The sequence below is a fragment of the Perca fluviatilis genome, chromosome 18 (assembly GCF_010015445.1).
Source record: "Perca fluviatilis chromosome 18, GENO_Pfluv_1.0, whole genome shotgun sequence".
Lineage (NCBI taxonomy): Eukaryota > Metazoa > Chordata > Actinopteri > Perciformes > Percidae > Perca > Perca fluviatilis.
The window spans coordinates 17,924,987-17,950,008 of record NC_053129.1 but is presented as its reverse complement, the minus strand read 5'-3'; the positions used below and the strand labels follow the sequence as shown (position 1 = coordinate 17,950,008).

At 40.5% G+C, this 25,022-nt stretch overlaps 1 protein-coding gene across 3 annotated transcripts in view; it reads right to left on the bottom strand.

The window, feature by feature from the left end:
- Positions 1–563: 563 nt before the first annotated feature.
- The window catches only part of pinx1 (PIN2 (TERF1) interacting telomerase inhibitor 1), a 29,868-nt gene continuing 5,409 nt past the window's right edge, over positions 564–25,022 (bottom strand). For all 3 annotated transcript variants that reach the window (XM_039782197.1, XM_039782198.1, XM_039782196.1), the window contains exons 5-7: positions 24,080–24,172; positions 19,436–19,518; positions 564–1,935 (exon numbers count right to left, since the gene is read on the bottom strand). In XM_039782197.1, the coding sequence (XP_039638131.1) occupies positions 1,228–1,935; positions 19,436–19,518; positions 24,080–24,172 (884 nt within the window). In that variant the 3' untranslated portion in view covers positions 564–1,227. The remainder of the gene's footprint in view (positions 1,936–19,435; positions 19,519–24,079; positions 24,173–25,022) is intronic.

Here is a 25,022-nt window from a genome sequence, read left to right as displayed (position 1 = left end):
CTTTTTTGTAACAAGGGATCTTTAATTTAAAAAAGAAATTTGAACCGTATAGACTAATGGGCTTTGTAATAAACTTAATTTAATCTCATGATTTTACAGTAAAAGCAGACTGAAGAAAAAAAAGACACCTGTGCATCATACCTACAGTATTAGGCAGATTCTGTTTACATCATAGTATTACAAATGAACCAATCAAATTGCAGTTTTCTCGTAACTTACAAACCCCAAATATTTACGAGGAATGCTATGTTGCTTTGAGGCGTACGGTGTGACATCTGTAGTTTCCTTTTTCCTCATGCCACCTCGCTGAACAAAACTGGCTTGTTGAGAATTCATTTGTTAGGTCAAAGAAAAGATTTCATAACCTTAGAAGTGGAAAGGGTGACTGTTGTTAAAGCCATCCATTTTTGAAGGCATAAATCGGTATACGTTTTTAGATTACTTTTACAGCTCAGACTCGGTACTTACTGCTCAACAAAAGGTAAATCTATTTCTCATCAACAATCTGTTTTCCTTAAAAATTAACCTACATATGAAGGGAACAAACAACAATCAAACATACATGCATTGAAATTTTGGATTTATTTAAAAAAAAAAAAAAGAAGGGATTTGATTTAAAGCACCAGAGTTTGTCAGTTTTCAAACGGCTCATAAATTTGTCAGACAAAGAAATGACATCTGTTCATATTTGTCAAGTTTTATCGCATCAAGAAGACCACTAATGTCTGTGGGCTTCTGTTGTTTTTGCAAAACTAACAAAACTGTCTCTGGGTCACTTTCATTATAGGAGATATCCATTGTCTGAAGAACTGGAATAAGATGGTTAAACTAATTGCTGGCAAGAAAGTAAAATCCACTTTGAATGCTAAATAAATAGTAATGATGATGCATATAAGGTGGTAAGACATAAATGATGGCATTTGAAGAAAAAAAAAATATAGTTTTCAAAACAACAAAAATAATTAAGCAATTTGGATACATTTTATTCATTAAGAGACACATGGCAGCACTCATCCAATTATTTCTAAATTTCATGGAAAACGGAATCATTTAAGAAAGAATGCCAACTTATGTCTGTATGAATACATTGTAGACAGTTTTTTTTTATGTGATCAAATGTCTAAGGTTATTAGACTATATGTATACAAGACATTTAAGGCAATCACTTGGTACACATGTGCCCCCATGATCATGGGTGGCATTAGATGCCATTCTATTAATTTCATCCTATTCATGACATTTCTTTTTCTTTTTCTTGTCCTTTTTGGATTTTTTCTGTACCAGCTCCTCCTCATTCTCTTTAACTACATCGTTCACCTCCTCTCGTTGTTTCTTCTTCTTTTTGTGAACAACCTCAGATTCTACAGTTTGATCCTCAGCTGGTCCGTGTCCATTTAGAAGCTCAGTTTCCTTATGGTGTTTTTTAAGCTTCTTCTTCTTCTTCTTCGACGGAGGCAACTCCTCACAGTTCTGCTCCACACCAGAGGTGGAGCTACAGTTCTCATTTGTAGCTCCTTCGCTTTCTACAATTTTCCTCTTTTTCTTCTTTTTCCCCGAACGCTCCTGCTGTTCGTCCTCATCGTCCACTATTATGATAGGAGCAGCAGTACTGTTCTCTTCAATCACTTCCAGCTCATAAGATGACTTTTTGCTCTTCTTTTTCTTCTTTTTCTTTTTGGACTCTTCCGACTCATTGTCGCTGATGAGGATGGGACTGGGTTCCTCAGATGGACCAGATGTCTCGTTGGTCTCCACTGAGGGAGCTGTACTCTGGTCCTGTCCACGAGCCTTTTTCAACTGAGCCATTCGCTGTGCAAAATACTCCTGCATAGTTAGAGTACTTTTCACAGTATTGGTGATTGACTCTGTATCCAGTTCAAAGGCAGCAGGAGTAAAACTCTCTGTCTCACCCTGAGAATCATTGCTGTTGCTCTCCTGGACCAAAAACACACATGAGAAGACACAGTTAGGATATAATGCAGCATTTAGGGGATCTACACAGAAATAGACAGACACACAATGGTGGACCTAGGAGCTTAAGTGATCGTCAATCATCGTGCAGAGATTAACCAGGCAGATTTTTTAAGATTTAGTGAGTGAAAAGAGCCCCAAATAGGATGTTGCGGTAACAATAGGTGTTAAAGGATCATCTTAAAATAAGCATCACTGGATCCAATTGTCACACGTGTGACATTTATCATCATCTTCTTACAACACAATGTAGCTCCACACATCCAGCTGTGTGTCCTTGCACAATCAGGTCCTTAATAACAGCCATCTCTCAGCCTGACCCAAAACATACCTTCTTTAATAAATAAACCATTAAGGGTTGACAGTGTACAGGATGTATTTTTTCAGTTCACATTGCAACACTATAGAACTGCGTTCACATCAAATATAAAGCATACCACTTTCGGAAATCATTTTAGATGGTTAAGAAATATTTACATTGCAAGTTCAATGTGTGAATCAAAGCTGAAAAATGTGACTTAAAGCTGCTTTTTATAAAATCGGACAGTTACATTACATACTTAGACATGCTTATAGTTAGCTTGAAGTAACTACGCTTCTTTCACACTAAAATGTAATTACACAACATACAATAAATGTGCAGTTAATAGCTCTGGTGATTTTAGTTTTTGATGAAACTGTCATGTGTTTATTTAATTCAATGTTAATTTTTCTCTCTCTAAAAGATCACGTTTTTGGCATTCTGCCTGTATAGACAGTGGCACTGTAGATACAGACAGAAAATGTAGAGCAAGAGATGGTAGGACGTGTGATAATAAACCCTAGGAAGCCAGGACACTGTTTTGTAGAGTTGTTAAGCTATTGTCTCAAATATCTGTCAGGCAACTGTGGCAATAATTTACAGCAGGGGTTGGCAACCTTTTTGATATGAAGTGCCCTTTTCAAAATTTCTTGTTTATTAGTGTGCCATGTCAACATTAAGTTTAATTATGACATCACTTCAAAATGTAATATCCAGGGAATCTGTCATTTTATTCCATAGCAACATTTCATAACATTTATTTCTCATAATCAGGACCTTGTAATTATTATTATTGTATATTATTATGATTATGGAAACACGGTTTTAGTATGCAGCGTCCTGATTGGTGGAAAATGGGCTGACAAAAATATCACCGTCAAAGAGCCTGAAGCGAAAAGTTGAGTGGAAAAGCCCAGCTTTAATGATGAATGGTATAAGCATGGGAATAAGCAGGTCCTGTATGCCTCATTTTCAATGAAAGGATGCTATGGCAAAAACAATAACACAACCAGCATCATTATCAAGAATGAAGAACACAAACATAACGATTGAGTCATTCATGTGCATATTAAGTAGCCACATGTATTTGTTTTCGTCTTATAATGCGTCCATATTTACCGCTCCAGCGGAGAGGATGGTTTCTTCAGCCAGCTTAAGTTTATAAGAATTTTTCCAAATTTCAAGATTCCCTGCAAACTAAGACAAACGGACTACAAACCGACAGCTTTTGTTTTAGCTTGTTTTGTAAAAATTTGCTATTTGCAGAGTAGAGCGGTGTTTACGTAAAACAGCGCAGTGGACAAGAGTGTACTGAGCAGCCAGAGCATATTGAAATATCACTTTCTACATGTTATGCCGGTCTACACAGGTGAGTGCATTGATAAGTATTGGCTTTTAACTCATGAAGGTTTCAATGTAGCCTACTTACAGTAACAAGACTAGCGTTAGTTCATCTGCCACAGCGGCCATTGGTAATCCTCTTTGTATTGTTCCCAGTCAGAGATATGAGTCAATCAAACTACTGTAAATAACAGGTCGCGCAACTGTGAACGTTGTAATTTGGCATGCGGATGAGAGAGTGCTTCAGCATTTCAACCATGATTTCAACATCAATAACTCTCTTGCACACATATTGCCAGCGTGCCATTAGTTAAGGTCCCGCATGCCCATGGTGGAACGCATGCCTAAGGTTGCAGACGCCTGATTTACAGTATCTGTGACCACTATTCTTGGCTAATGCAGGTTTCTGGTGTTTGGCATAATGTCATCTTGATCCTGAGACAAGACTTTTCCCCCTGCAACATGACATAACTGTGCAATGTTTGTGCAACAATGTAGGCAGTGTTTGTTAATTTGTGAACCTCCTCGGCGTGCGTCTGTCAAAAAGTATAGCAGCATCAGATACACAGATTTCTGTCAGAGAACGACCCATTTTGGGATCAAAGTTGAAGCTGCTCGGACAGACTGATCTCATAAAGTGGCATGGCATGTATGACACGCCAATTCGTATGCCATTTTGGCGTTATAAAGACGCATAATCGCTTTTTAGCGTGTTTATCAACACTGTTCAGTCGCCATTGACCTAAATTACGTGTGAATTTTTGCCGTAGCGAGTAGTATGAAAGGACGTAAGTCTGCAGAGGGAGGTTGGTTGAAGTGGTGGATGGGTAAAGCACAGGACTTTCACCCAGGAGAGCCGGGATCGCGTCCCACGTGTGGCATTTTTCAACTTTTTTTAGTTTCTTTTTTTTTAAGCCTTCCCCAATGTTTCTTTCCTAAACCCAACCGTTTGTTTTCCTGAGCATGTGACGTTGGTCACGTCATGTTTTTTTGTTACTAAAGCCTTTCCCAATGTTCTTTTCCTAATTTATTTATTTTTTTTTTTAAACAGACGGGTGACGTTCTCGCGATAGCACGGCACATTCTCGCGACGCCACGCAGTGTGTATGTTTACATCCGCTGTATACAGCGTAGACATACATGTGGATAGCTCAAAATGCGTACAGATAACACGCCATTTGGCTTTAGGAAAGTGGCGTGCATGTTTACACAAAGTCATGATGCCATGTTGGCTTGGAGCAAAAAAAGGCTTCAACTGATTCCAGAGAAGCAGTCAGAAGGTGATCCCTTTGCTATAAAAACACTGAAAATAGTTATAAAAAGGAGAAAAGAGCAGTACTCCTTTATTTGTTTAGGTTCAAAGGTTTCCAATTTGGGGACGTGAGTCAGCCTGGTCACTGACATTATTAAACAGGGACTACTTTACAACTGTGAGGTACAACACGGTCTAGTTTTTAACTCTACAGCATGAACAATTTGTCACCTCACCCCTGCCACCCATTCGTCTTCATTTTCCTAATGGCCTACTCAATGCATAATGATTTGTCCAGAAGAATACAAGAGCTCCTCTTGAGAATCACACTAAACAATGCAGCTCTGTGTATTACCTGCCTCAGAGATGGTGAAGTGGACGACATTTTTCAAACCCTAACAGATTAGAGATGAATTGAAAACAGTGTTGTGTCGAGTCACCTCATGGTTTGGCCTTAAAGCTTTTACATTCAGATTACAATTATTTGACCCTTAACACTGATTGAGATAGACAACCTAACTGATAGGCTGGTAAAACAATATTAATGTAGATCCAAACAGGTCTTGTGGGACCTAAAAATGTGAAGTGACGTTACTACATATGGTGGGCTTCCTCGTACATTGTATCTATATTTGGTTTCTTAGGATTACCAAAAGTGCCAAACTAGCCACCGGGGACTTCAGTGAAACCCTACAAGCTATTAGTCTTAACCCGCTAAAAGGCTCTTCATCATATATTTTCATAGGAGCGTTGTTTTGTGGCCTAAAATATTGATTAATATAACAAATGATTGCTCCGTAAATTACCCCGGGTTCAATACTTTTTTTAAGGTTCTAAATTGTATAAATGACATACGTGTACAATCATTATTTAACATAACATGAGTTACTGCATATTCTGTTGACTGTACTCCATCTAAAAAGGATGGATTCAGAAGCTTCACAAAGTCATGAAGCACATGATTGAGGCTATATGACAAGGCATGTGTTTAAACGGACTACAAAGTTTTCCGTCACCTCAGACCTCGAGCAGCAAGAACCCCAACTTCTAACAATTTCAGGTGAGGTGCCATTAAACAAAACTTTCCAACTTCCAAGAGAAAATCTATACTCCCTGTTACTGCACAATGGCATCCTCTCTGCTTGGGAGAGAGGAGATGGGGCTTAGAGCTGACAGCGCCAAACAACATGTAACTGGGATTTGGGAAGATGGCTGGGGGCCACTTTAGAACTGCCTGTGAAATTACTCTCAAGAGAGGGAATGGGAGAATGAGCGAGGGGAAAAAAGAGAGGAGAGTGATGAGAGAGAAACATCTCCTTCATCAGGGAAGTGGCTGGAACTTGGTCCGTGGTTCGTCCTCACTGCCTGGGGATCTCCATTAGACCCTGATCCGACAGGACACATATGTGTACAGTATGGATATAAACCAGATCCAGTCAGCATTACTGGCAGCCCTGGAGATTTTTGTTGCCGAGTGTTGAGGGCAACATGTTACTAAGAAACGACTCGGCAGTAACGTTTGAGATCTTCTTTCCCTATTTCCAGGAATGTGTATTTTCTCTGGATATTATCAGTCACAATTTCTATTAATGCCATAGTATATAGTGTACAGCATGAAACAAACCCTCAAACCAGAATACATGTACAAGCTTTATCATAAAATATTTTAACGACACAAAATAGCAATCACACAAGGCCAGTCAAATTTATAATACCAAAATGTAAGCACTGCAGTATCACAACTTTAAGATTCCTAATTTCCTTTCTAAACCTGTCATTACAAAAATTATTTTTTTTGTGTGCAGTATTAATAACAAAAATGTACACTTTTCCTCAAGACCAATGACATTTTCTTCTTTAAGAATTTGAAAATGCTTATTACATAATAATTAAAAAAAATGGGTTTGAATGGATGAATAATGGACAGTCAAATTACTACAGAAAGTCTTACGTTGTAGTCAGTGGTAGCTACATTTAGTTTTAAAATTAAAAAAAGAATGGACTGCAGACCTTAGTTTGTCAGTCACTACTTTTACTCATTGAACTATTAGGTGAAGCCCTTGCAGCAAAATACTAAAATGTCAATATACATTTGCATAATGAAGGCACGTAAAACTTTCTCATGCCATAAGATAATAATGCCATAGTGATTTAGCTTTTTTCTTCGTGTAATGCCAATCCTTAAAGAGAAAAATAAAATTTAACAACGCGTTTTGCTATTTAAACGCTCAACCAAATTTTGAATTTTTGTCCTACAATGTACAAAAGGAATTTGCATGAAACCAACAGCTCCAGCTCAAGAAGGGACACAACCAGTTTATAATTTATAAAATCAGTTAACATAATTGCTGGAACTAGAGAAGAATGATTGAAAAAGGCAGTCCCAGGATACAACACAGTGGGGTTGGAGAACACACCTATATCTAGCCGTGTCGTGTCGTGTCCTCCTCCTCCTCCTCCTCCTCCTCCTCCTCCTCCTCCTCCTCCTCCTCCCTCCTCCTCCTCTCTCCTCCTCCTCCTCCTCGACCCTCGCCCAGAACCCCAGGAAAAGGATGCGCTCAGTGCACTGTGTGCAGTTCTGAGATAAGGCTCCTTCGGCAGAGGAGCGGCCTGGCTGGCTATCGGGCCCTTCCTGCTACGCGCTCTCCCCAGGCGGGGGCTGGGGCTGGGCAGGGAACACAGGGAGGGCCCCGCAGAGGGTCCCAGAGAAAAGGAGAGGGTGGGAAGACATTCAACAGGCCGCCTCCTTCAAGACACTCCAGTTCTATCTCTCCCTGCTAATGTAACCCATGGAAAGCCAATGGTAAGACATGTGCCAAGGTGCCAAGATACTGAGGCCAACATATTCAGGAGGAGAGTCAATCAAGCCAGCAGAGGGATGGTGGAAAAGATTCACTAGAGTGCATGTGAAACTTTTTTGACCCAACAGGATCAGCAGAGAAACCATTATCAATAATTTTAGGCATGTCCTAATGTTTTTTAACAGACTTTGCTAATACAGAGCAATATTCTATTAATCTTCCCATACACTGTTGAGCTACATAGGGCCAAGGTAATAATAGTTAACGAAAACTAGGTGGGAAAAATCATTGTCGTTAACTGAAATAAAAATAAAACGAGGCATTACAAAAGAACGATAAGTAAGGGCGCTGACACACAAGACCGATTATCGGCCGTGGGACAGTCTGGCGAGGTCAGTGACTCAAATCTGTTCGGTGTGTCCCGTGCCGTCGTCCTTCTGAGGGGCTGTCGGCGTTCATTTTGGCCGACCTGACATGTTTGGTCGGCGGCAGGGCAGTCGGGACTCACCCGGAAATGGGGAGCAGAATGAGGTGACTAGAGTCTCTCAAAATCTGACGAAAATCTTTTAAACTGACCTTTGTTGAGCTGAAATGAAGACAGATTCAGCAACTGCACGGCCTATTTCTCGCTTAAAATGTTTTCAGAAACATGTTTCAGTGAACTATTTTAGTACAATATGAGATCGTATTCTGAACGGCCGCCATGACAGTCAGGCTTTGAATTTCCGGTGAAAAAAACCCCCCATGTGACGCGTTCGTCCAATCAGATGCCGGTTTTCATTTCTTGGGCAACATTACAGATTAGCGCCGCCTGCTGTTATAGAGATGTAATTAACCTCTCCGTCTCCTCTCGTCTTTTGATCTGTTCTGTGGCAGTTTTTGGACCTCGGGGACCACGACTGATCATATCGCGGGGTTTTCTGTCAACGGTCAGGCAGTCAATAGTTTTACGTTTTCTTTTTGTTGATGTCTTTCACAGAGCAAACAACGTTATATCTTTCAGAGTTGACATTTCCGACCATAGACCTTTTTTATTCAGTCTATGCCGTAGACGTACATAGTTTCCGACTGAGAACCCAGAAATTCCGACATTCCATGTTGAATTAAACACAACATAGTCCATGCCCCTCGCATGGCATCATGGCAGTACCTAAAGTCGGAAGAATGCGGCAGAGTCCTATTTGATTATGACTGTGTCAGATAAAAGCAAGTGTCTTGCAGTGGAAGGTGGTAAAATAGGTGGACAATTTATTACAGGGAAAAATCCCACAAATTTGAAAGTACATTTGAGAAGCACACACAAGGAGGCTAACATAGATTACCTTAACAAGGTAAAGGAGAACGCAAAGCCCCCTTCCCCTGAAACAGAAAATAACCACGGTACAGGGCATGGGTGTATGGATACAGGGCCAGGCAGCATGACGACGACAAAGGCAGGACAGAGAACACTACAGGAGGGCTTTCACCAGCGACCCGATAGCTGCTGGTTAGTAAATATGCAGGAACACAAGAGGGGGAGCGTGGGTTAATATGTGGATTGATACTGGGATGTCTACACAACAATGTGAGTCGATTGACTTCAAAACGTTCGCCACTTTACTCGAACCAAAGTTCAAAACACCCGTTGATGTATGTCTTCTTTAGTCTGTTGGCTATTTAGGTTTTTTCCTGGCACAGTTACTAACACATTTTGCACTTACTGCGGCATCTTGTGTAGACTGTTTACATATTTGTGCTCATCATCATATATACATTTTATGTACTGGTGTTATTGTTGAATACATATGTCTAAAATTGTATGATGTTTTTGTTGAGTTACACAACACTTTTTTCTGACCTTTTTGAATCTTGCCCCCGACAAATAACCCCCCAAAAAAACTAAAACTAAATTAAAACTAAACTGAATTTGAAAACAAAAAGTCAAAAAAGAAAACTAATGAAAAATGCTAAACTATAATAACCTTGCATAGGGCACAATTAAGTACTAGACTACAGGAAAGTAGTCCTAAGTAGTAAATCAGTAAACAATTCGGATTTTGGGACAGCTTAACTGCTCTGCATTTAGAAAACATCGCCATTGAGTAGATTCCTATAGTGTTTCTATAGTTTCATATATTATCTGTAGAGATAAGCAGTGGTATGGAGCCCTTGTGGCAGGATTGTTTGGACAGGAGTTTAACCTGCAACATGTCCCTGAAATATAGCAAAATATAACAACTTAGTGACCCTTGCAGTTAGGGTGGATTTCATGGTGGCTGCCTCGTATTTTCATTTGCCCTATACTTAATGCTAACGAGTGGACGTTATATCGGCTCAACATTAAACATTTGCTGGTTACAGCTTTTCAAAGGGTTAATTCTTTTCTATATTTCAAATCACATTATGTATCTGCGTTTTCTAACTGTTAAGACAAAATGGGGAATCTGAAGACATCCATCTTAGTCATGATGAGCATTTGTCATGACTTTTATGGACTACATGGTTAGTTGCAGCTCTAGGTATTAGGGCTGTGCAATTAATTGAATTTCGATTTCAATTTCGGCGCCCAACGATCACCAAAATAGTATAAATCGCGAAAAAACGATTATTTTTCCATGTTCTGTTTTGCAAGAACACTCTTATTTTGTCTTGTGTTCTGAATGACACGTGCATGCGCACATCTGCACGCGCACATCCGCCCCTCCCGAAGCCAGTCAGGGAGGCAAGTCGTGTGCATATCATCCGCTGGAATTTAAAAACTCCGCTCGAGTAAAGATGGCAGCAGCGTTTGGTGAGCAAAAAAAGGCAAAACCAACTCAGTTGTCTGGGAACAGCTAACGTTAGCTAACCCTGCGGTCCCTCTGCCTTTGACCCCCCCCCCCCCCGCTGTAGTATACTGTCTATAGACGTTGTATTCCCCCGACACGCTGTATTCACTTACTGTTTAAAACTTGTTCCAGCTTAGTGGGGGTGCATAGGCATACTGCTCAAAAACAACATGAAAAAACAGTCATGTTCCCTCAGCATTTAGTTTTGTTGTTAAACTGTATGTAAATGAGCAAGGACGTTAAATCACCTGTTTCACGTAACGTTACTCTAAGGTACCGTCTATGTGCTGGATTTTTCCTAAGGTTAGCTAGCAAATAAGCCCACTGACGGCGACATTATTGTTGATATTTTGGCACAATGTTAAGTAATGACAGTAGTAGTGGTCATTGTGAGTGAACATGTGATGTGAGATGCACACTGTGTTATGTCTGTGGAACTGTTCATTAGCTGTGTAACGTTATGTGTGATATCTGTAACAGTAGTAAAACAGATGTTATTCTGATCCAAAGACTCTTTCTGTGAGATAAAGGACACTAACAGATTATACCCTGGACACTATCCATTATATCCAAATGTTAATGAGTAATTGTGTTAAATAATCGTGATTTCAATATTGACCAAAATAATCGTGATTATTATTTTTTCCATAATCGAGCAGCCCTATAGGTATTACCAATTTAACAATCACATTCCTTCCAATTGTTATCATGACCACAAAGGTCATTTGGCACCTCTGTTTCCATGATGAAACAATTCAAACCAGTGAATGTTGTTGCAGTAGGTTTTGACCTACCTCAACCTTGACAAGACTGAGCTCCTTTTCCTTCCAGAGGAGGGCTCTCCTACCCAGGACCTTACTATAACAACTGACAACATTGTGCTAATCCCCACCCAGACCGCTAGAAACCTGGTTGTGACACTTGACGACCAACTCTTCTTCACTATCAACATTGCTGCAACTACCCGATCGTGTAGATACATGCTGCATAACATCAGAAGGATACGTCCCCTTCTAACGCAGAAGGCGGCTCAGGTTCTGGTTAGGGCTCTAGTCATCTCACATCTAGACTACTGCAACTCCCTCCTGGCTGGCCTGCCTGCATGTGCCATCCGGCCCCTGCAGCTCATTCAGAAGGCAGAAACTCGACTTCTCTTCAACCTCCCCAAATTCTCTCACACTACACCGCTCCTCCGCTCTCTTCACTGGCTACCAACTGCTTCCCGCATCCGCTTCAAGACACTAGTACTTGCAAACAGGGCCACGAACGGATGAGCCCCAGCTTACATCCAGGACATGGTCAAACCCTACTAATCATTCGACGAAATCCTAACTGTTTGCTGTCCTGGCTCCTAAATGGTGGAATGAGCTCCCCATTGACATCAGGACGGCCAAAAGCATACACATCTTCCGCCGAAGGCTAAAAACACATCTCTTCCGACTGCACCTCGGAGATTATATATATATATATATATATATATATATATATATATATATATATATATATATATATAAAGCTGCACTTTCATATGGCTCTTTGTAGTTTTGCTTATTTAAAGCTAATGTACTTGCACTTACTACTTGTCTGTAGTTTGCACCTTCAAGGTTGAAAGCAATTAATTGGAAGTCGCTTTGGATAAAAGCGTCAGCTAAATGACATGTAATGTTTTTATGCATAAGACAACTTACACGTAAAACATGTTTTGTTAACCCTTGAAGGGAAAAGAAGTCAAATAATTAATTTGTTAACATTTCATATTAAAACCTGGCTAATACCCCACCCACTAAAAGAAGGTGATACTTCTCGTTGACCTTTTTTTTTTTTAATTGGGCATTTCATGGTAGCTCCAAAACAAACTGTAACCAGGCCAGCATTTCCTCGAACAACCAGCCCTTTAGACCCTCTAAAAAATTATGAAAAATGGTGACTGGTGGTAGTTCCATTGTATTTATTAAAAGTTATGAAAACAACTATGTCTTACTGATCAGCTTTTCAAAAGAGTATAAAGTCACCTTCTGGCTCAAATGTTAATTAGCATTTGGCAAAGCTGCAGTTGCCCATTTATTTTCTTAAAACTGCCTGTTTGCATTATTTGCTGTTTTTCCAATAATTTCTAGCCAATACTGGTTGGGTCTGTAATTGCATGAGTGTGCCCTCATTGTCCTGCCACAATAATAAATTTGGCGATACTCAAGGTCTATGGATCAGGCCCTGATTAGCCAGCTGTCTCTCCCTGATGAGCACACAAGTCGAGCAGGCCATCCTTCATGAGCATGATGTGGGTGGACAGAAAAACAGGTGGATACCTTATTCCCTGGTAAATAAGCAAACCCTTCGGTTGAACATCAATTTTTTAAGTAATGTCACTGCCTCCAATGTGATTGTAAAATGTTTCTCCTTTTCTGCAGAAATTATATTTACACAAGGTAACAGTTCAAAACTATAAAATTGTGTACTGTAAGTACATTAAACGCCACACATGGAAGCTTCCATAAAGCAATACTTTTGCTAAAGGCACACTTTTTGTGTGTAGTTAAGACAAAACAAAAAAAATGGGATTTGAAAAATTGCACTTTGTGCCCAGTGCGAGAACGTTTATCATAAGTAACAAATGAAGACAACATTATGCATGCAGCATGACTGCCCTGTGCTTGTTCAACATCGCAAACGCTTGCCGACAATGCCCCCCTCAAGAGCATAGGGTCCCCTCACCCCAACCCCAGAGAGGGAAGATAGTGATTATTTTTTCCCCAGCTGTGATTTATTAGATTTAAGAGTCAGTGATTAAACGGTAGTCGGCTGCTGTAAACAGCCGAGAGGGCTGGAAATCTTTGGGCGGTTAGCTTCACCAGGCGGTAATTACCCCGGCCCCATGTATTCTAGCTTAGGCCCGTAACTAAGAGACGGACACCCTCTTTTTCTTTTTTCTCTGTGCTAATCTGTAAGTGTCAGCGAGCTGGCATGGCCAGGAGGGAGCAGTCCACAGAACTGCCAGGGAGGTAGGTGGTAAGTGTGTGTGTGTGTGTGTGTGTGTGTGTGTGTGTGTGTGTGTGTGTGTGTGTCGCATCAGGGGCTGGGAGGGGGGGGGGGGTCGCTTGGCGGGTCTCGATATTTTCAGCGGTAGAAGCAAACGGGCCCGTCAACAAACATGCTCAAGAAAGGGAGAGCTTTTGCTTGAGGCAATTAGATGTTATCTGAGAACGCATTAGAGCTCTTCGGCTTCACAATAAGCTTAGCTCCCTGCATGAGTGCACTGGCCCATTCAAACTGCGACAACGCACGTTTACACCGGCATCCCCTTTTAACAGATCAATGCTGAGGTTGATGGGACAACTGAGCAAAAAAGAAAATCTCTGCTTTAGTGCCGTATTCCTATTCACACTGTCAGCAGTAAGTAAAGAATACTCCTGTAAGTGTAAACCAACAGGTCAGACACTTAACCCTGTGAAGAATAGGTTAATAAGTTAATAATAAAACTGCTTGATACAAACATACTCAAATACATACAGTACTTGCCATATGTAAAGCCATCTATGCCAGCCTTTACTAGTTTACGCCCCAATGATGAAACAGATACTTAAATTAACAGTAATGGAAGATAAAAAATAAAAAAAAAACAGACTGCTTACTCGCATGAAGTCAAGATGTAATAAAACAGATTTTTTAATCAAATGATCATAGCAACTAAAGATATGTTAATGGAACCATTGCCTCATCTACGACAAACCAGCCCGGTTACTAATAATTTTAAACTTTCAAAATAATTCATCGCTACCTCACTTCACTGTTCACAGACTTCAGCAGCAACCTGTGAAACACTTTCTAGAGTTGAAGACCATTTCTTTACTGAAAAGACATTTTGGCTCTGCGCTGTCAGCAAAGTTTCACTGCCGACTCCGCCCATCGACTCCCTGGCGCCTTGCAGACGCATCTGCCAAACGCTCGAGCCCCCAACCCGCGGCGCCCCTGCCCCATATTCCTTAAGACGGTGGTATCAGGGGAGCACCCGCTGACGTGCGATCTTTCATGTGGAAGACGCGTGGGCAGGCAAAACGTGCAACAGGTGCCACCCGATGAGGCCTGATCCTCGGCCCTTTGTGCCTGAGCAGTAGTGGGAGTGGGAGAGGCCGCAGGGGTCATGCTGACCCGAGAGCGGGGTGAGCCATACCGACTTTCTGACTGGAGGGTTCAGACGTCAAAACAAGCCTTGTACCAAATTATACTCAACCATTATTCTTCCCTGACATTTTTAGGGAGTACAGAACTAACAAACGGGTTGATGTTGTAACAATTTCGATGCTTCTAATATCGTATCTGTCGACTGTAAAACTTAATTATTTATAGATATGAATGTAATTGTTTTACTGTACGGATTAAGAGGCTGAATTAGTAAGCTTAAAATAAAATTTTGCTGATTATAAAATAACAAAATCAATATCTGGTAGATTAAATCAAAAAACTGAAATACTGAAATCTAACATTTTCTTTAACATTTATTATAATGTCTGTACCTAAGGCATGGCCATTTTATAGTAAATATACTTTATTAGAAATAGTTTTTTTTAAATAGCAGTAAAAGGAAAAAAAAAAAAAAAAAGAAAAACTGAATTTTGTCTTCTTTTTTTTTTTAAACACCCCCACTCCCTAAAAGAAACACAGAAGCAAATGTAGGTGGAAAAATAAAAACTATGGCTTGTTTCCACCTTTCATCTGAGCTGGCAGCTTTAAAAAATGACTAACTTTTGTTGATGTATGAATCGGCGAGGAGTCTATTTATCAGCAGGCCCTTTGCGGTCGCCCGCTTGGGTCCCTCAAGTCACAAGCCGCGTCGCTCCCCTTTGACTGATTAATTAGCCAATCAGAGGACATTTTTCACTGGGCGGCAGAATGGTTTATTTCAGCTAATGCCGGGCTTTCGAGCTGAGGCCCGTTGGAGCCTCGTCGGCTCTTTCGGCCTGCCTGAGTGGCCGGGCAGAGGGGCAAGGGAGATAAATCAAGCCGGGCTGGCCCTCCATGTGGCTCCCCTAACTAAACCCCCTGAGAAGGGCACAGTGGTGGAGAAGGAGAAGGAAGGAGATGGGGACGCAGGACGGCCAGGGGCACTGCTCGCCCGCCGATAAGCACAGGGAGCACAGGGCTGCCAAAGTGCCTTCATTTAGAAGTGGCCGGGGCTTTTTGATATCTCGGCAGAGAGAGCCTGTCGTTTGTCATACTGTGAGTAATTGTGTTGAGGGGCGCAAGAGGAAGCAGGAGATGGAGGGGGCTTGAAAGCGTGGGATGGGTGATGGATAACCGAGAGCCACGTAGATGGACAGGTGCTCCACAACAACTTGATAAACCCTCACTGGTCAGGGAGTGTAAATAAGGGTTTTAAACATACATTTGCAGGTGGCTACGCAGTAAGGTGGACTGAGGTTGTGGGTGAAATGGTGGTCATCCATTTATCCTGTAGATCATGGTTTGCATTTAAAAACTAATTTGTTCGAAAACGTGTAATTTCAATTATGTTTATCACTAAGGTCATAGCGGTCGTGTCGTACTTAACACGTCTATGACAAGTTTCAAGAAAAAACTGAACATGATAGATAGGCATCATAAAAGTAAACTTTATGGCAGAACAGTTGTTTTGGATTGCATTAGATTGTACAGGAGTACCTACTAAAGTGGACACTAAGTGTACGTTTGGTATGCTTTTACTACTTCAGTACCTACTCTTCCATTTTTAAGTAGGGTTGGATATTGAACCTCAATACATTTTAAATAAAGTCTGAAATTTGTCTATCATTGATGATTAAAAAGTGTCAATTATCTAAAGTTGACAGTGATACGCTTGCTCAATTATTCTATCTTATCAGATATCTAATGATGACATCCTAAAAATGTTCTCAATAAATGCCATAAGTCCCTTTTGAGGGACTTATGGCATTATGGGACTTATGGGACATGGGCTTGTTTTGTTGTCACACACCTACTGTACTGTGGTCTTAGACATTTTTTTCCCCTTGTGCATCCAAGTGCATCTGTGGTTTGTTTGAAAAACATCAAAAGCTCTCTTTCTACATTTTAGTTTTAACACCCAAATATATTTTTATACAAAATAAATCATGAAAACATTTTACAAATTTGAAAGTAAAAAAAAAAAAAAAAAAGGAAAAGAAAAGAGGGTGATTTTAAACCAAAAAACAACTCCACTGTCAGGCCAGAATGATTAAACAAACACATAATTTAAAAAGACACATGAAACTGAACACAGATGGCTAATTGAACACAACCAATTATTATGAAGGGAGTTAATCTGTGCAATGTGCTCATTTGGTCTTTTTAAACACATCTAGTCCTGCCTTTGACAAACAGGGACAGCTTGAGTGTGTGTGTGTGTGTGTGTGTGTGTGTGTGTGTGTGTGTGTGTGTGTGTGTGTGTGTGTGTGTGTGTGTGTGTGCCTGTCTGCGTTTCAGGGAGCGTTGTGAGCAGCGATAAGAGGCGAGCAGGAAGCACATCACTGCAGAGGAAGGAAAACCCCAGCAGTGGGGGACTGGTGGAAGGGAGGCTGGAGAGACAGCAGTAGGTGGTGGGTGAGGTACTGGAAGATTCATGAGTGGGAAGGAGGGCAGTTCTGGATTAGCCTATCCAGATTTGGTTGGGTCCCCTGGCCTCACCATTAAACCAAAGCCCCTAATGTTCAAATAGTCACTAGTTAGGAGTATAACCCTTTAGGGTACTGAGATTATTCTATGCATGTACACAGTAGAGCATAATTTGTGCTGTAATAGTGATGGTGGACTACTGTAAGCACAGATCAGGGTGCGCTGAGGGTCACTTGCAGTGTCACTGACACACTCACAGGAGATTCTGCACAATGCCTAGAGCTTGATTGGTACATCACCCTCTTTACCTCTTCCCAGTAACCTCAGATGTTGCTGGGCTTCAACACAAGGCCTCATGGGATGCCATTGTAATTGTGTTCAGTGTTTTCGATATGGTCAATGGTGTCCCTCCTGGCTGAAAAATAACAACCCATAACCAAACGATTAGGGAGAAAATGATGGTGTGTATTGCTTGCATTTCCAATGTTAATCAGCCAGGGAGCAGTAGCCATTGTGATGTTATGGCTCGACACCTGCGGGGGAATAGAAAAGGTTTTTCTCGTGCAATTTATGGATTTTAAGATGCCAATTTCTTCAAGCCAAATGCTTGAGATAAACAGGTGGAAGCCAACAAGAGGCTTTTCTCTGTCTGAGTCCAAAAGCTACATTTGTCATTGTCCTTTTGGCTCTGTATGGAGTCAGCAGAACGAAAAGTACCAGTTTATTGAATGAAGATTTATTAATTTATAACAAAAGACTTGAAAGTTCTGGGTCTGCCTGTATCACTACTCATGTTTTTACAATGACAATCACAGTTTATGTTAATGGAAAGTCAGAAAAAAGTCCCATTTGTTAGTATCCAAAACATGTAATATCTGAAAATGTATTTAAGGTTTTGTTTTAGATAAATAAGCCAAAGGAACTTACTAGGACTGAAATGCAATTTGCACCTGTCTAAGCCTGAAAGCTACATTTCAAAAAGCACGAGAGCCAGCATAACACCAAATGGTAAAGTGACGTTTGATGTGACCTAACACCAATGCCAGAAGCAAAAAAAAAAACTTTTTTGCAAGCGTCATTATTTCAGATTTCTGCACACATCACCCCAATTTTGATTTGCCTTTAATAATGCCCCCTGGCATTATAACTACCTGATGTGAGCGCTCCAAGACAGAAGTAGAGAAGAGGGGAAGTGCAGAGAGAGGAGTAGGGGGTAAGAGTGCAAATCCTTTAACTGGATTTAGGTGCTCTTGCCGGCATCAGTGGCCTGTTGGCAGTGTTAAAGCTGCACGATGTGACATTGGTAATCTAGGGCCACAGGCTGCTCAGGAACTTGGCGCTGTAGAAGCACAAGGATCACATGATACTGCAGCGACTGATGGAGGCATCAGCACCAGTGGTCACCCTTAATTACCAAGACAGAGGCGGATAAGCTCGAGCCACCTGGCCAGAGGTATGCCATCTCCTCCCCCAGTGCATACTTGACATTGACTGGGTTAACAGAGATCACAGGCCTTGGTTTAGAAAACTAGATTCACTGCAAAAATAGTAATTTACAGTTTGGATTAGGAGTATTCTCTACCGATCTTTTGAACCTGGATATTGTGCACTTAAGAGACTTACTGGATCTAATGAATAATCATATATTACAGGCATTAGTCATACCGTATTTCCTACTTTGGATATAATTACTACACAAGAAAGTCCTAGAGACAAGTGCATCTGATCATAAACTGCCTGTGAAAGACGATGAAAGTCGATCACTTGAACACACTTTGGAACTATGGAAATAAGCTATTTTCACTTTTATTTTATGTGTCATGCTTCAATTATATGCACTACTTGCACTTGTTTATGCTGTTTATAGTTTGTTTTGTGTTTCTGTGGGTCCATGTTTCATTTTGGATACATGTTTTTTTTGGTGAATATTTGGACGTTTTATATCTAGGTCGTTTTATGACAGAATGAAAGCAAGCCAAACCAAACATTAATTCCGAAGTTGTAAAGTGATCGACAGGCTTTTGTTTGGATTTTTAAAATGGTTGTACGCACCTTTGTTTTCAGGATAAATTAAATTATGTTGGGGCACCTGGTTAGTTCACTTGGTTGAGTGTGTGCCCCCATGTACAGCAACTCAGTCCTTATCGCAGCGGTTGTAGGTTCAATTCCCACCCACGGCCCTTTGCTGCATGTCATTCCCCCTCTCTCTCCCCTTTCAAGTCTTAAGCTGTCGTATTAAATAAAGGCCAAACAAAAAAAATCTTTAAAAAAAAAAAGAAAATGTAATCATGTCAAAAGAGGAAATATCTGCCTAAATTATAAGGCCAGACAGTATTTTCTCAGTGTGGATAATGTAAGTAAATTTGATGCCTCTTACCTGCTCTTTGTCATTGGCAGATCTTCCTCTTTTCCCAAAGATACAGTTAAGGTCTGTTTCACTGCGGGAGGACAGGTCCTTTCCTAAAAAGGGGGAACAAAATATTTCAAAATCATACAGCAATTGCAATTCAAAAATCATTAAAACTATAGAAATGTTTGGCATATATAAAACAAGACTAATTAAAACAAGATAAAATGACACAATCACCAATTCACAAGGCAAAGTATTAACGGCATAAACTAGTGAGTTTTTACATTTGCAAAATTATTTATTTAGAAATGCAGACATCTAAATCTGTGTGTGTGTGTTGGGGCTAAAAAGGTAGGGAGAGGTGGTCTTTTGAGCAAAGAAAGGGGAGATTTGCGTTGTTTGCTTTTTGCTCCAGGGATAAAACGGTAAAGAAAAATAAATAGACGACAAGGTCTGCCACGCCACACCTCCGGATTCCCATTTTCAAGTCGGGCCTCAAAGACTCCTGGAGCACACAGTCGTCTGTCTCAAGACCAGGTCCTGTTCGTACAGCTGCATCCTCTTCCTTCAGCGGGGCTCCGATAACATTTGGTTATTTATTGCTTTTAAACCTCTATCTCCCCTACTCTTAGCTTTGAAAGTCACTGCATATGCAGGTCTAAGAAGTAAAACCAAGAAAGTATGTTGAAAACTAAAATAAATGGGAGGAGGGGAGGGGTGTGCCTGTGCTGTTTGTCATCTGGTGAACTCAGGTCAAATGTAAAATTATGCCCAATCTGACCTTTCGCTGTTTGGATGAGGAAGTACCTGTCAAAATTCTCAGGCTTTTAGGTGAAAGTGCAAATAACAATGTTCTGATAAAAAAGGAGTTAAAACATTGAAAGGTGGCTAAATGCCATTACGCAGGATGAAGCATGTGCACTGCTGTGGTGCATTGGAAAGTGTTAGTGAATACATGCTGGTTTCCAAGGACACGGTTGAAATGGCAACAACTGTCAGTACAGATAACTAGTCAAACCAGACCAACAGATCACTGAGGCTCTACAGAGAAATCCACAAACTTAAAAAATAAAATTGATTGATGGCGTCCAGTCATGTACTGGAGGTACATGTGATGTTTCTAAGGAAACAAATAACACAACTTACTACCTGTGGCCCTGAGCTCTTTAGCCTGATGATATGCTATAGTTCATACGGTCTGTCATTTTTTCCTCAAACCTTTCAGACCCATACGGTCTGAAATGCAAATATTTGTTTTGTTAAAAGCCCGAAGACTACGTTAAAGCCAACCGCACAGAGCAACGGATGGAGAGCTGTAGTTAAATTCTGCATCAACCACCCTTGCTGCCGTGACAGGGGCTAGATGGAGGTAGCAATTAAAACTGGGTTACCAGTTTATGCTGTGGGCCACAGACCTCATCAGTGGAGATTTTGGTGCCTTTCCCCACAAACAAAGGACATCAATCCTCAGCGCTGGCAGTGAGGGAACCAGCCTGAACAGGATATCAATAAAAAAGTAGGAGAGAGTAAGGAGGAGGCCTGCGCTGAGACAGAGAGGGAGATGTTTGGGAGGTTCTTAGATGCTTATGTAGCCACAGCATTTTTTGCATCAATGATTTTACAGATATTATATCAAATATACAAATTAATTAATAATAAATTACTAGACAAGACTAGTACTTAAGCAGGAATGCATGGAATTAACAAATTATAGACTAAGCTAATTATGTATCTTATATTTTGTTATGACTGGATATGAAATCAGGTTTTAAAAAAATGGTAAATTCAATGGTTGACCTTTGCCTGATCTCTGCACATCCAGAACTATAAGTAGTATCTGACATTTCAACCTCTCATGTAACATGCTTAGCAACACTAAATCTATTACTAAGCCTTAACTTGGCAACAGCTTCGCAGGGAGGGGAGCTGGCATCGAAGCAGTCAGTGGAAGCATGCAAACAGGCGAGGCTGGTTATATGTTGCCAGGTAACCATTTGGTTGCCCATGCCAATCCAGACCACAAGGCAATGCCAACAGAAGGAGATGATTAGAAAAAGTAAAAATTCATTAATAAAACAAGATTGTAGCTGTCTAATATCATGGCGAAAGGACCATACATATTTCCTGCATATAGACATCCATTTTAAAAATGACAGTTTAACAGTCAACGCACAGTTTATGATAGTTTATGCCTGTCAGACCACTTAAGGCAGGAGGGGCACTCAACTCTCAAGTTTCCAATCAAGTTATGAATCGTTTATGGACAAACAAGTAGCGTCAGCGTCCCGTCTGTTGCACGACAACGGTTGCCGCCTCTTTTGAGTATAAGTGGTGTTAAGTTGCCAAAAACGGGTCTACTACCTACAGAGCCACAAACTGGCTCAAGATTGAATTCCAGTGTAAACACACTTTGCCCTAAACTGCCTCCTGCTGTTTTCTGACAGCCTGAGAAAATAAAGATAGTGAAAGAGAATGGGTGTCAAATGTCTTAATGTAACAAACAGTAGCAGTGTCAGGTGCTACCTGCTCTTTAGCTTCCCCATGACATTTATAAACATTTGGTGGTGATAATGGAAAGGATTTTCTCAAATGGATTAGAACTTAAAGTCATACGGGATCAGACTTTATTAGATGACGACAAGTTGGGTTGTTTCTGAAAAGAGTCCCAAGTTCAGAGTCAACAGTAATTTCCACTGATAAACAACACCTGAGCAAGGTATTGTTTTCACTTTTAAATGGGGTCAATTTTTTTATTTTTTTGGAGGGGAATATAGCTGTAAGAATACAGAGGTCCAAATAGTGTAGCATTTCAATAGGCTCACAGTTTGGTGGGATTCACAGTACTAGAGATATTGATGAAATGTTACTAAAAAGATTTCAGTGCAAAATGCTAATAATGCATCTTACATTCTCATTATGCTAATCTGTCATTAAGAAACTATAAACTAGTAATAGTTAGAGGGGGCAGGGATGCATTCATAAGGGATGCATTCATAATCAAAGCAGCAAACGTATGCAGACCCCCAATATGGGACATCAACTGAGGCAACATTCCTCCTCACGAGTCAGAAAAGTCTCAACTTTTGCACAAATTTGCTGTTACACCAAGTTGTATGACTTCAATAAAGTATGTATAGAGAGTGAGGGCAGAAAGGAGAGCATCTGGAGGATAATCATCGCACCCCTAATGTTCCTGCTTCATGTCTTAATTTTTTATTTATTTTTTTTTACTTTTTCTGGCTTCTGCAAAATTAAGATCACAAAAACAGGGTGAGAGGGTCTGGGGAAGAGACTGAGGCCAGGTTTTATCTGGCAGGGTCATCTAACGCCTCTGGGAGGTGTTTTGGGGGGCCAGTAAATGGACATGCCAGATGCCCCAAACAGGAAACAGGAAGTTGCTATTGAATGACGTAAAATATTAAAGGCTCTTCCAGGTGAGGCAAAAGTTGAGATATTTTGTTTTCCCATGTATGTTGACCTGATGAAGTACATCTGAACTCAATAACAAAAACCATTATATAGGAATTACTTTAACACAATATTTGATGAGCTTGCACCTCTATTCTTGCATTCGGAATTACTGTAATAAAAAGAACTCACATTAACTAATATTACTACATATTGCAAGTTTGCAAATATAACACAAAGCACTAATTATTAATGAAAACTGACAATTTTCTTAATCTTAAGAAATTGTATATCGCTCAACTATGCCCCATGCTCAAGTAAAGCAGTTCAGCAGTAAAATATGGGCTACTGGTTATTCATTTTGGTTTCCAGTGGTCCTGAACACCAAATTCCTCCTCGTGCCTTTCAGTGTACTGGCCTTGACCAGCAAATCTTGACTTCCTGACGTGTAAAGGAGTAATGAAAGTAGAAAGAAGAGTTATTAATAACCTCCCCGAGAACTGACCGGGCCAAGTGACCCAGCACGGGCTGACAGAGCTCTGATCAGCATCTGTGGTCTGAGCCAAGTGCACAAGGCTCAACGAGGGGTTAAGGAGGCTTTTTGTCTGTCTGGGTTGATTGTATGAAAGGTAGAAAACTAAAAAAGTAGAGGCACGCACTTAAAGCAACACCAAAGCACTTTTCCTCTTCGGTCGCCCTACAGGTTGGAAGCGGAATTGTCCATTACCATTCTCATTCAAACTACAGATCGGCTACCCGATCTGGCAAACTTGCACTCGTTTTAGATAGAGATACTTTATTTATCCCGAAGGAAATTAAGGTGTCCAATAGCTTATACACAACATACACACACATAGGCACACAGACATATGACATCCACGCACACATACTACCAAAATACAAAGGAAGATATCAATAGTGTGACCTTACAGTAAAGTCTGGTTGTAGCAGATAGAGGGCCGCAAAGCGAATGCAGAAGTGCCGTTCACCCTGTTACGAGTTGATGAACCACCGAAATGATTTTGGAAACATTATTTTAAAAAGGTACAAAAGAATCTTTGGTGTTGCTTTAAGTTGTTGCTGTGGGGGGGGTTGAAATGTGAAATTTTGTCTACACGCTGAACATGTAATTCAGAGTTTGTTACATGATACTAAAGTTAATCAATGTAATGACTTGAGAATGAGAAAAGGAAAACCCTGCGTGCATATTTGTCCTGAGCTAGGTTTATCCCCTCTGATCTCCTGCTGTAAAGATCAACTCACCCTTAGTGAACTTCATGTAATGGACCCTCTTTTTGGAGGTCTTGGACTTCTCTTCCAAGCTGAATCCTTTCGGCTCCTCTGGTGGTGGAGGTTCTATAGATAATTACAAAAAAATAAAAAATAAAATATGGCCACGTGTAATTACCGATTCATGTTCAGCATTATTGCACATCTTTACCAACTCGAACAAAACAGTATTCTATATATGCTTGGTTTCCCAGAACAGTGATAAAGATGTTTATTGTATGACAGTGACCGTTTTCTCTTCTAAATGTTGCAGTGCAGCACCCTCTACTGTCCAATAGATGGACCAACCAACCGGAAATAACTGCACTGTAATTTGGTGTAGTTGTGTAGTTTAATACAGAGCCACAGTGTTGAGAAGGTTACTACTGAAAGTAAGTATAGAAGAGTATAGATATATTGCATATTACATGTGATGGGTCACTCAATGCTTGCTGGAGTTAAGTATACATTGATGTATCAACTTTAGATAATGTAGTGTCAGTCATATCATATGTATGTATCACATGTCAGTGTCAGTACATACATTTCTATATTACTACCCACTAGTTGAAGAGAAATAGAAATGTAATCACAAATACATATAAAATAGGCAATATCCTTTGGCCAGATCTAATCAACTATTTAAAGTCACATTTTTACACAACCAGAGCCAACAAAGTGCATGATTACATTGTGGTGTTGCAGGGGCAGTAAACTTTAAAGGGATATACCACCGTTTGTTGAAATAGGGCTTATCGCGGTCTCCCCTAGCTGTAGATAGGTGGGCCAACGCATTTTTTGTGCATGCATTGTTTTAGTCCGGTGCAACACTGGCAGCGCCGCCGCTAGTTAGCTTAGCATAGTGAATGGAATCCTATGTTGCCGGTTAGCATGTTGTGAGTAAAAGTGAGCCAACAAAAGACAAAAAAAAAAAAGG